This window comes from Calidris pugnax, unplaced genomic scaffold (genome assembly GCF_001431845.1).
Source record: "Calidris pugnax isolate Ruff unplaced genomic scaffold, ASM143184v1 scaffold4, whole genome shotgun sequence".
Classification (NCBI taxonomy): Eukaryota; Metazoa; Chordata; class Aves; order Charadriiformes; family Scolopacidae; genus Calidris; species Calidris pugnax.
Genome location: NW_015090781.1, coordinates 676,336 through 689,353, shown reverse-complemented (window position 1 = coordinate 689,353; position 13,018 = coordinate 676,336). Strand labels below are relative to the sequence as shown.

The window sequence follows — 13,018 nt, the reverse complement described above, 5'->3', positions numbered from 1 at the left end:
TAGGCTGGAAGGGAACTTTAAGATCATCTAGTCAACCGTCAACATAACTGATTAAAAAAAAAAAAAAGAACAAACCCAAAACAAAACAAAAATCCCCCACACCACCACACACCAAAAAAACCCCCACATCACTAAACCATGTCTCTAAGCACTATCAACCCATCTTTTAAATCCCTCCAAGGGATGGTGCCTCAACCCCTTCCCTGGGCAGCCCGTTCCAATGCTGAAGAACCCTTTCTGTGTAAACGTTTTTCCTCATCTCCAATCTGAACCTCCCCTGGTGCAACTTGAGGCCGTTCCCTCTTGTCCCATGGCCTGTGACTTGGGAGCAGAGACCGACCCCCCCTGGCTACACCCTCCTTTCAGGGAGTTGGAGAGAGCCAGAAGGTCTCCCCTCAGCCTCCTTTTCTCCAGGCTGAACCCCCCCAGCTCCCTCAGCCTCTCCTCATCAGACCTACTCTCCAGACCCCTCACGAGCTCCGTTGCCCTCCTCTGGACCCACTCCAGCACCTTGATGTCTTTTTTGTTGTGTGGGGTCCAAAACTGGACCCAGCCCTCAAGTTGGGGCCTCACCAGTGCCAAGCACGGGGACGATCACCACGCTGTTCCTGATCCAGGCCAGGATACCATTGGCTTTGGTCGACCAACACCCCCAGGTCCTTTTCTGTCAGGCAGATCCAGCCACTCTGTCCCCAGCCTGTAGCGCTGCATGGACCCAAGTGCAGGACCTGGCACTTGGCATTGTTGAACCTCATCCCATTGGCCTTGGCCCATTTTTTTTAAGGATTTTTTTTTTTTTTTTCTGTACATCAGAATCATTGATGTTCTTGTGCTGTGTTTTTTAAATCTAAAGGTCCTGAAACTAAATATATGTTGCCCAAATTGAGAGGACAGCTACAGGAGATGAAATCAAAAGTACAGTTTCTTGAGCTGGTGAAGAAATACGTTCAGGCAAGTCAGACTTTATTTGGCTTGTGTTTCGTTTGTCATTTCAGTACTGCATCAGTGTAGTGGCTGATCAAGTCGGTATATGAAACGTGAAAAGTTTTGTGTCAAAGTGCCAAATTAAGTAGGATCTAAAAGAATTAATAAAATAAAGGTAACTTCTACTAATATTGTTTAAAAAGGGGGAATCAAAAGCAATTGTATGGAATGTGAATTGGCTTTAAGTTGCATTGACTGCATTTTGTGTGAATTTTCGTCTTTATTTTCCTACATTTTATTTTTTCATGGCTTTGTGTCTTTGAGCAGATCATGTATGCAGAGCAGTGGGGTGTGGAACCCTGGGTGCTGCCAACAGTTATTCACAATGGGAGAGCTGGCACTGTGGACGGGGCACCTACGGATGAGTCATCGTTGCTTCTTTACTATTGCACAGAGAAACACCAATGTAATAATCAAAATGGAATACGAGTTCTGCAGGCTGGTACACCACTTGGTTTAATGGCTTATTTGTATTCTAGGTATAGTATATTTTGCACATCCTTAATTGGGAGCAGGTTGAGGCACAGTTGCTAATTCAGGAAAAAACAGTCTCTGTGATAACTCCTAGTTACTCAACATTGCATAAATTCTCCTCTATCAAGATTAGTCTTACTTCTATGAACACTTGTTTACAGAAATGGACATAGAAATGCCAAAAGGCAGACTTTAACAAATAAGCCAAACTGCTAAGTTTGGATTTGAGTAAAACTTGAAACATTTGATACTAAACCAAAAAGTAATAACTTTAAACTTTTTTTTATACTTTACTTATTTGAGGTTTTGCTCTGATTGATAGTTGTCATGGAATCAAGGCTTTATGTTACTGCCAACAATATAACAATTCTTCAGAACATATAATTCTTATTGTGTCTGGATGTGAAAATGTATAGGTTCTGTTTTACAGATTATTGTCCCAGTCCTTGGGACTGACCAAGGTGCAGGCTTATTTTAGGGCTTAAATAGGGGAAAAGATGTCCTTGAACCTTCAACTTGAATGAGGGCAGCGTTGTTTTAAGGTACCTGAACCTTAATAGTATGAAGGACGGAAACCACCTGAGTGGCTCCATCAGACTTGTGCCACTGCAGAGGGAGCAACTTCCACCTACTTATCCCAATTTATCCTGTCTCTGAGACCCAGTTACTTATCCTGACTGTCACTTATCCTTGTAGTTAGTATTTTGCACAAAGTGAACAAATTGTTTTGGAATCAGAGCTTCCATATTCATCAAACCCAAACTTTCATGGTTAGCTGTAAGCCATCAGGAAACCAGGAAAATTTACCTGTATTAAGACCTTGAGAGTGTGTGCATATAGATAAAAAATTAAAATGTACTCATTTTTAATGTGTATATAATAAGTTTATTCTGTTGTTAAAGCAACTAGTGCTCTAATTAGAACTACAGGAAGTAGATCCTGCTTAGAGTATCTACTTTTTATGCTGCTGTTATAATAAAAGTCTTTTAAAACAACATAAGTGAGATGTTAGAAAAAAAGAAAATTAAATATATATTTCCATGCTATTTAGAATGTAACTTTTGATAATAGAAATGTCAAAGTGGTTCCTCACAAAATTGCAAGTAGAGAAACCTCTTTTAAAAAAAAATGTTTTCAGTGTTGGCAATCACAATATTTGATGAGTAAAAATAAAATAAAAAGCAATCAAGGTTTTATACAGAGCTTGAGAATTTAAAATCCTTGTTAATTCTTGATATTTTGAGGACTTTTTTTTGGTATTGCTGTACTTTAATGCAAGAAGAAATTTTGTTCTTGCTTGTCTGAAGTTTTTCTTGTGCTTCACAGAAATGCGTTTTTAGAAGGTTATGTACAGCAGTTTCTCTACACATTTCGCTATTTCTGCACACAAGAAGAATTTTTGCAGTTTCTTCTTGATAGAATCAGCAGCAGTTTATCCAGGTAAAGTAATTTCATGTGAAAAATCTGATCAAAGCACAATTGACTTCTACCCCGCAATGGCAAATAGCTGTTTCTGAAAAGAACTACTTAAACTGAATTTTGGTGTTTTTGTAAGACTCTTGGCAAGCAAGAATGAAACTAAAGTGCTATGTTTGACAATGTGCTTACTTCTTTTTTCTTCTGAATCTGAGTTGTCAGTGATAGGTTGTAAGTACAACTACGACTTTGTTTCCATAGAGCCGTGGATTCTAGAGACATGAAATGTAAGAATTTAAGATTGTACAGTCAATACCTGTGGGGAGTGAGGAATTGTGGAGACGCGCTGCTGAGCAAGAGCTCGGCAGGTGTTCTTGCACTGATGGGAAGGAAGCCTTGAGAACAGTAAAACAATGTCTTTATATGGTGTTATCTATGTGGTGTGAAATCTAGCAAGGCAGCAGAAATAATAGATAGCGAGGTATACAACAGATAGCAAGGTAGAAAAATAGAAAGTAATGTTTTGGTAGTTTAAGCGCGTGGACACTTAAATGTAGTGGACATCCACTTGCAACCTACCTGTGCAGAGAGCACAGCGCGAGATCAAAAGAGAGAAACTATAGATGCTGTAAAAATGAAACATTAAAGGTCTTCGCTTCATCACTTGGCAGTGTCCGTGCCCTTTGTTCCCGCAAATATCAAATAATACTTGTGAGTTTTTCACCACTTATTTTTAAATTGGAATTGGATATCAATTTTGGTAAAATAAGTGCCTTTTTCTTCTCACCAGTGCAAGCCTGGATCCTTCCTCATCACTTACCAAAATATGTAACCGCAGTTTCTACATCCTGCAGGCTTGGATTGAAGACTGTTACAGTGTAGACTTTGCAACAAATGCTCATCTTTTTCGTACCCTAAAAGAATTTATTTCTTCCAAGGTAAGTCAAAATTTCATAAGAACTTTAAGAAAAAAAATCAATTTATGTTATATTATGTTATATTATATTAATATGTAAGATTGTTATTAGAAAAAACTGTTCTAATTACAATTAAAGTAAAAGAAAAATAATGCTGTCTTTGATGGCTATGTTCAATATGTCTGGTTTTGGACAGACATGAATCTTAGAACTATATTGTGTCTTGCTTACAATTTATGGGAAATTGAGTTGGATATTCTGTTAACCTGCTTTGCATTTGCAGGTTGCTCCATTAAATGGCTACGGTGAGCGCTTGTTGTCATTGCTTGAGGACACTTCTGCCAGGAAAAGTGGCAGTGCTCATCAGTGCTCCAGCATGGACAAATGTGAAGAGAACGGCGAGGAGGACAGAAAAACATTACGTTCTCTATGTAAAAAGCTGTCAGAAGATGTTTCCAGAAAGGAATGTATTTTCTTCACACTGCAGTTTATAGACCACATTTACATATATTATTTTCTGACAAAAACTGGAGTATCCAACTTAGGGTCTACATCCTGGTGACAGGGTGTAGACAGGACAAGTGGCAATGGGCACAAACTTGAACATAAGTTCCACCTAAACATGAGGAGGAACTTCTTTACTTCGAGGGTAGCAGAGCCCTGGCAGAGGCTGCCCAGGGAGGTGGTGGAGTCTTGATCTCTGGAGACATTCAAACCCTCCTGGACACATTCCTGTGCAACCTGCTCTGGGTGACCCTCCTCTGGCAGGGGGGTTGGTCCAGAAGTCCCTTCCAGCCACATATCATTCTGTGATCCTCATTTAGTAAAATTGATGTACCTGAATTTTAAATTTTCTTTTGAAAGTATCTAAAACCTCAACAGTGCTATATCTGGGGAAGTCATCTTAAGCCTTGATTCCACCCTGTCAGCTGTTTCAGTAATAATAGATCAAATAACCAAAATTTTGAGAGTTGAACTCTTCATCCTTGATGCTAGAGTGTGACTCATTACTAGGAAACATTTTCCCCATTGTCAAACATTAGTACTTTTTATTAGGCAGATATATATTGCTAAGTCTATAAATATAGGAAAACAGTGGGGAATGAGGGGTTTCCTGCTAGAACTTCAAAGCTTGTAGCAAAACTTTGTCTGAACTTTTGTCTGTATTCACTGATTCATGCATATACTGTGCTAGTGGAAGGTAACTCCAGAAGCTGGAGCATACTGTGGGCTTTTCTTTGGAAAGGGCTGTTTGATTCTAAGAAAAAAGATTCTAAGAAATAGTATGAGACAGTGAAAAGTAAAACATAAAATACATGACTTCAGAATATAAACTATTTTATGGCAGCAAGCTTGAATACAGAGAACTTTTGATTGTTGCTTGAGGTCTGGTAGCCTCTTGCTCAGACTCATCAACTCTGCTTATTTTATTAGCTTAAAATAGCAATGTTGAATGAACCCATTAGTGTCTGGGCTAGCCTTTAAGTTTTGCATCCACAGAGGTGTTTCTCTAAAAAACATTCCAGAAAGTAAAATCAAAGGGAGACATAATGTTTGCTTTAGAGAAGTTTTATCTTTACATATATTTTTTTCTACAGAACTTTAACTGGAAACTTTCTAAAGGTATGGAATCAACTGCACAGTATCAGAGAGAGCAACTGCACACAATTTCATCAGTTTTGCCAAAGCCATCCTATAACAGTTTTACAGAAGAATTCCCAGTCTCTTTTGCTAAAGCAGATGAAGTGGGACCATATCTCTTAATAGAATACAGTGCACAACAGCTTTGTTGTCAGCTGACATTATTGCAACAGGTACAAAGGATTATGTTTGTTTGGAAGTACAAATAATATCTATTTTCTTTACACCCAGCCTCCTTTCTCCAACAATCCATTTTCCAACCCTGTTTCAAGCTTATTTCATACTATGAGATTTTTAATTAAAATAATCTGGTTTTCTCTTGAAATCTCTACAGAAAAATTTAGAATGGCTAATTGTATTCTTAGACTGTGATCCCTCTGATAAACTTGCTGAAGGTGGTGGGGAGGCAGGGGGAGCCTCTGTCATTTTTATCCCTGAGCATTTTAGAGGAACTACTAGATCTAACAACAGGTATATCTTGCTCTTTTTGTTTAGGAAGTATTTCATAAATGTCATCCAGTACACTTTCTAAATTCAAGAGCACTTGGTGTTAAAGACAAATGTGCGGCTGTTCAAAAGTAAGTTGTTTATTTTAGCTGCCTTTCTGTTGTTGCATAATAATTTACTGAGTTACACCTTTAGTACATCCAGGAAGAGAGAAACATTTTAAATACTTGCTATTTAAAGACAGAGTAGATAGTCTGTTTACATCAAGTTTTGAATTTCAGGAAATTTTATACACGTGTATGAATATGTACTTATGCACATACACATATGTGGTAGATCACATTTGTAATGTGATTTCTTTGAAATCTAAAGTGGGTCAGGCTATTTCTGAAGACTTGTGTTAGTGTGGTTGCTTCGGAGTTTCTCTTCTTGTCAGAAAAAAAATTGTAACAGTTTCTGAAACAAGCAAATTGATGATACTTGTGTGTATGTATATAAAATCTCAGTGACCATCATAGACGAGATGAGGTTGGAAAAGACCTCTCAAGATTGTGTAGTCCAACAACCCTGCCTTGGGCAAGGTCAGCTAGAGCAGGTTGCCTGGGATCATGTGCAGTTGGGTTCCAAATGTGGATGGAGACTCCAAAACCTCTCTGTAGGATGTTCATTTTGTACTGTGAGGTAGATGAAGTATCAGTATCCACAGATACATAAGAATAGAGTGGTTACCGACCTATTTACATTACTTGCTCAATGGTAATTAATGTTTTCATCTAGACACATGGATTTAAGTATATTTGCTTGTGGTCTACTTCTTACATCTTCAGTGGATTCAATTAGCTTCTAATTAGTACTTGTTAATTGCACTACCGGTAGAAACTATTTTGTTTAAGGATAGCGAATGAAAACCTGAAGCTGCTCATCTTTTACAGGCTGTTAAATGGCAGAGGCTAAATCAGCTGGTAAATACTGGTTTGAGGTTCAGGCTTTGGAAACTGGTGCCACGAGGCGTCAGGCTTAATTTCTTCTGTGGCTGCTGTTATTAATAAGTTTGGATTTCTTGCTGTTATTTTGTGTCAGATTGGATGGTTTGTTTTGTTCAGTAACGAGTGGTGACGGTGTCTTTATGTACAGAAATGTATACTGCATATGCTTATCTTGTAATCACATATAATTATCTGGTAATTATAATGAAGAAAAAGCAACATAGCTTGCTGTGTACTTTGTAAAAGATTATAAAATCAAGACTGCAAGCACTGCAAAATTATTTTAAACAGTTAGAAGTTGGCATCTTTGCAAATCAGAATTTTATTTGAAAATCCAAAATCAGCATGAATTATTTTTACCTTTTTTTCTCATTTTCTCCATAGATCTGTTTCTACTGAGACAGTTTCACTTAAAGTCTGTAACCTGTTTCTGTCGAAGTGCATACAAGACCAGTACCTTCTACAATTATTAAGATATGCAGACAATATTAGCACCTGGATTGCTGCTGAAATTGTAACGTGCCACACAGCTAAGGTTTGTCATTATTTTATCATAGTATTAATTATGAAACAATTCTTTATTTGTTATTGTATATGAGTTGCAATGTAGCAAAGATGCAAGAAATACTCGGAAATACACCTGTGAGTGGACAGTTAACAATTTGATTTGTTGTCACAAGGAGAGTCTTGGATGTTTTGTATTAGCAGGTGTCAAAACCTAATAGAACTTAAGAAATGCATTGCCTGAGGAGAACAAATGTCAGACTTTAACAAGGACACCTTGGTGCCAGAAAAGACACCTTTGTCTTACTGTAATTGTTAGCACAGTCAACAATTTTGGTAACAAATACCAAAAGAAAACACATCTTTTCTTCCTTCATTTAATTTTATTATGTAGATTTACCATATATATATTTAGTATATTTTTTATATATTTATAGTACATCTTAATTTTTTTTTTTCAGCTGCAGGTGAGCTTGTTATCAAAATTTCTTCTTACAGCTAAATGCTGCTATGAACAAAGAAATTTTGCTACTGCGATGCAAATCCTAGCAGGCTTGGAAAATCTTATTGTACGACAGTTACCAGTAAGTTTGGGACTCTGTTCTGTAACTATTTTGCTTAACATAATGTTGTTCCAATATGGACGTTAATGTGAAAACCAAAACTATATTTTGTTTTGTTGTAAGGCCTGGAAAATTTTACCTGCAAAAGTAGCTGAAATAATGGAGGAACTCAAGGCTGTTGAGGTATAGTATAAAGTCTTTAATATAAAAATGCTTCTTTGAGGCTGGAGAAGATGCAAGATCTGCTTAAATGGGTGCCTCTGCAGGATGAAAGCCATAATTATTACTTTGAATTAAAATCTCCTTCATAATACAATTTAAGACTTCTGACTCTTAAGCTAAGTGTTTACATTCATTTTCATCTCAGTATTTCTCAAAAATGTATCCTGTGTGTGACTAAAAATCAAGAAAGAAATTTCAAAGCAAGCTAGGATGTTAGATACACTTTTTCTGATTATTTCTGGAGGAGTTTTGTGGCTGTAGTCTTGAAAAATCTTAAATGTTTATTTTATCACAAGCTTTCTCCTATTGATCTATACAACTGCAAATTGTAGAGTGAAGTTCTAGAATTTAATTTCAGCTGTGACTTAAAATTATGTATGAACTATCTTTTGATTAAAGTTACTTTTTCATTTGTGTACTTTAAAATGTTTGCCACCACATTAATTCATAGTGTCTTCAACTTCAGTGCCAAAAGTTAAAATTCATAACAAATAAATACGTAGTTCTAAACACATGGAGAACTTGGTAAAACCTCCCCCAATACTTAACATTAGATTTCTCTCTGTGCATTTTCAAACTAGGTGTTTTTAAAAAGTGACAGTTTGTGCTTGATGGAAGGGAAAAGATTCAAAACACTTCCAACAATTCCATCAGCCCATGTTTTGGCAATGCATGTCCAACAACTTGAAACTGGAGGATTCACAATGACAAATGGAGCGCACAAGTGGACTAAACTTCGGTAATTGTTTTAATTATGTATTTATGTATGTCACCTAACTTTTTAAAATAGAATATTGTCTAATGGGATAATGAGAATAGTTTCAGTCATTTTGACATCTAACTAAAGGGACATATACTATAGAAGAGAATGCTCAATGCCTTTGAATTTCTTTCAGTTTGGTATTTGTGTTTTTGTGGTTTATTTTTTTGGTTTGTTTTTTTTTTTAATCATCAGCAAAACAAACTAATCTTTTTTTCTCTTTCAAGAAATATTGCGAAAGTTGTGAGCCAAGTTCATGCATTTCAAGAGAATCCTTATACATATACACCAGATTTCAAGCTGCAGTCTTATCTCAGACAAAGAATAACTCATTATAAAGATGCAAACATTTCTGCCTTGGCAGCTGACAACTGTGCCAACTTCCATCAGATACCAACAGAAAAACATTCTCGAAAAATTCAGGACACCCTGCGCAGAATGAAGGCAACATTTCAGTAACTATTTACATTTCATCTTTTCTATTCCAAGTGGAAGTTGTAAAATTGGATTAAGTTGACTTCATCTCCTGGACTAATTCCCAAGCAAATACTTAAGTGAAGTGATTAAAATACTATCTCACGTTGAAATAATTATATTTCTTAACATGGAATTATAAAATGCTGACTAGTGAGATTTGCATCCCTGGCAACTGGATGATAGATCAAAAGAATAAAAATAAAGATGAAAGTAAAGAGTGAGTGTAGATGAAATGGATTATTAATTTGTAATATTCTTTAGCAGTAAAAAAAAAAAAAAAGTCCACAAACAAATATCTAAAAGCTACTGTGGAAATAAGTTAAAATTAATGCATACAGAAAATACAGCTTCTGTTGCAAAGTTGGCCTAGAGAGTTCAGAGTATAGTTCATGAAATGTTGAATATATTTTTATATAAACATACTACACTTGTGTATATATACACTAGTATATAAACTACTACACTTGTATCCTGTCACAGTATGCATATAATTCAGGGACATAGATCCTCTACTGTCCTTTCTTGTTGGTGTGTCTTGCTTTTGTGTTGCATATTATGAAAACTATAATTGACTTAAATAACTGGCCATCTTTTTCTTCAAGTATACTAAGGAAGGAAAGGAATGCCACGCTGCAACTTTTTTTGTTTCAATTTTAATGTCACCGAACTAACCTGTTTCCAAATGAAAGTAAGATCTGAATCTAAATATTACCAATTTGTTACTCTGCTTCTGACTTCATGGCCTTGTGAAAACAGTAAATGTGAAATTGCCTTTTTTTTTTTTTTTTTGTTTGGGGTATAACTTCTAGATTTACATCAAGTATTTTTTTAAGGATGCAGAGAGTGCTGTTTCTCTCAGAACCCTGGCACTCCTTTAAGATCACCTGAAGGTTTTACACCTGGGTTGTCAGCCACTTCAACCCAGAGCAGAAACCCAGCCCTCTCCTGGAACAGCCACAGCCCAACTGCAGTAGGGTTACCACCACCCTGCGCTCCAGGAAAGATCAGTCCGAAAAAACTGCTGCAAAATAAACCCCCCTGGTTAATCTTTTCTAGCTTCTTTGTTTTAAGTAGGTGCATTCTTCCAGGACAGTGCTTTTCAGTTTGCAGTATGCATCCCCTGGACTTTTACGACCTCTGAAAACAGATGTTTGCCCTCTTCATTGAAAAACCTTTGAGGTCAAAAAAGTTAATTCTGTGAAGTGGATACAAAGCAGGGACCGTCCACAATTTCTTTTTTTTTTTTTTTTTGGTTGGGGCACAAGAATCACTTTGCCAATTTGTGTATGTATGTATGCACATTTGATTATGGCTTTTGCTCCTGAGGGTGCTTTTGTAGATTGCAGTACTCCAGCAGCATTCAATAAAAGATAACTGTGTGAAATTTGGCTCTGCAACTTGTAAAACTTTGGTGCTAACCTATTTATAGAGCTTATACTTACAAAACCTCCTAAATGGCAGTGAAATGTGTTGCTGCTGCTAGAAAGTTTGCTGAACTACTCAGGTTTATGCAATGCCAAAATGTTAAGGCTACAAATTAGTTAGAAGTATTTCTGTCAGAGGGAACGATGGTCATATTAGAGGAAAAGCAGGGAAGGGCAAGGAACAGCTAAAATGAGCTCTGTCCTGAAAGCTTTTGCTAGAACTGTGTTTAGAAAACGAAAAAGGAAAATGCTTTGAGAAATGTGAAGAGCAGATGTGAACTGTCTTGGCACGTTTTGGGGATGGAGAAGGATAACAATGTAGGAAATGGGAATGTGCACATCTCTGGTATTTTGCATATTGTACTATCGTGTTTGACAGAAATGCATGTGCACATGTTACATTGTAGTTTTTTCAATGTCTAAGAGGAAAGCTTCTCCTTTTCTTTTGTCAATAACAGCAATATATACATCACAGGCCACCCCCTTCTCATCTGTCTCAATAAAAACAAGGAATGTCCATACTTTCCATTAAATACCTCAGTTACTTTTTCATGCTAGTATATTAATACTAACTTTTATACTCTGGAGAATTCAGTCCTTAACAGTGTTTTATTGCATTTGTTCTACTTTAAAGATGATTTATTTTGTTATTTACCAAATGTAGGTTTAACATGTCATTAATTGTAGTATTCTGACTTACCCTTAAGGAAGTAAAATATGTTGCTGTTTCTCTAAAAATTGCCAAAAGTGAACATATTTAATCTTTACCTCCTATCTTTATATTATATCGTGATTTGAGAATATTAATGATAACCTCATCTTCAAACATACATTTCACATATTTAATCTGCATGCATTTATTTTAAAGAATTGTTTTTATTAGTAGTTATTTGTTTTTTCTCAATTAAAAATTACCATTCACTTGCAGCCATGCCTTGCCTTTGAAAGACAACAACATGTTGAGTAGCATAAGCTTTACTCATGTAAAAAGCTCCACAAAACTTGCCAATCATATTATCTTAATAAATTCATTTTATGTATTTGCTAGTCAGACTGTTGAAATTGCTTTTGTGGATTTACTTATATTTTGCATTTGGGGTAATTAGCTCATATATTTCTTACAGCTTTGTCAGGATTCAAAGCAACTACTGCATCTAGAAAATATGTTTATTCTATGACAGTAACTGATGCTATACAAGAATTTAAAAATAATCTCATTTCTTCTGTATAGTCCTTCAGAGTATCAGACCTTCTATTGCTATAAATGAATAGTATTGAGTTATGGTACTACTTTGGGGTGTTTTCATCAATCAGATATTTAAGATTTTTTTATTTGGACACCACCCCACAACAGAAACAACAAAAATGTAAATAGCTATTGGGGGGTGGGAGGGGAACCACTCTTTTACAAGGAACCTGGTTTGCTTTTGTCCATGAACACTGGTGTATGCACATCTTAGTGACACAGATTTTTAGAATGAAGTTATGTCTAGCATATAACTGTACTGCTATTTATGACTAACAAGCAGAAAGGTTGGACTAAAGTTTTCTCTCTTTGTGGGAAATGTTCTTTTAAAAGAAAACACAGGACAAAAACGTGAAAGAAGCAAGTTCAGTTGTATCTAGTTGGCAAAAATTATTGGCATCAGTAATCATATTGCATAAATGAGGGACTATCCAGTCTGGCACCCTGTTTTAATTCCAGAAACAAATTAGAATGTGTGGAAAAAAATTGAGTTTGTTCTTTAAGCCAAAATTGCCACCAACCGTCCTAGTTCTTCTTCATTTCTTTCCACACTTCCCTGATCTTGTTTTTATGTTGTTTATTTTTCAGACAGTGACCCATAGAGTTTCTGAAATGAAGTCTGCTCTTTGGGAGCCTTTCCAGTCACTCTGTGCATTGGTTTCTTTCTGTGTCCCTTTGCGTGCGTTTATCCCTCTCCCGTAGAGAGCTGGGAGCTGTGTCCCAGTTACACTCGCTGCGTTTGAGAGCAGATTTCCAGCTCCAACACCTCCAGAAGCCTGCCAGGAAACAGGGATGAGTTGAATTGGATCCTATGAACTATTCTGTAGAACCCCAGACCAAGAAGCTGGAAAATATGAATCAGTGTTGATTCATGAAATGATTTTGACAAATTTCTTTCCTTGGAAATTTCAACCACTTCTAAACTTCGCTTTTATGGTTTTCTACATTCTTCTTTTG

At 36.3% G+C, this 13,018-nt stretch overlaps 1 protein-coding gene across 4 annotated transcripts in view; it reads left to right on the top strand.

Annotated features, from left to right (window-relative positions):
• The window catches only part of KNDC1 (kinase non-catalytic C-lobe domain (KIND) containing 1), a 75,811-nt gene extending 66,105 nt beyond the window's left edge, over positions 1-9,706 (top strand). For 2 of the 4 annotated variants that reach the window (XM_014959760.1, XM_014959753.1), the window contains exons 19-30: positions 854-951; positions 1,252-1,463; positions 2,785-2,898; positions 3,665-3,812; positions 4,075-4,254; positions 5,390-5,605; positions 5,928-6,010; positions 7,250-7,400; positions 7,831-7,953; positions 8,056-8,115; positions 8,736-8,893; positions 9,142-9,706. In XM_014959760.1, coding sequence (XP_014815246.1) covers positions 854-951; positions 1,252-1,463; positions 2,785-2,898; positions 3,665-3,812; positions 4,075-4,254; positions 5,390-5,605; positions 5,928-6,010; positions 7,250-7,400; positions 7,831-7,953; positions 8,056-8,115; positions 8,736-8,893; positions 9,142-9,373 — 1,775 coding nt within the window. In that variant the 3' untranslated portion in view covers positions 9,374-9,706. The remainder of the gene's footprint in view (positions 1-853; positions 952-1,251; positions 1,464-2,784; positions 2,899-3,664; positions 3,813-4,074; positions 4,255-5,389; positions 5,606-5,927; positions 6,011-7,249; positions 7,401-7,830; positions 7,954-8,055; positions 8,116-8,735; positions 8,894-9,141) is intronic. The other 2 variants (XM_014959776.1, XM_014959768.1) reach the window with 2 other exon arrangements.
• The last annotated feature ends 3,312 nt before the right edge of the window (positions 9,707-13,018 follow it).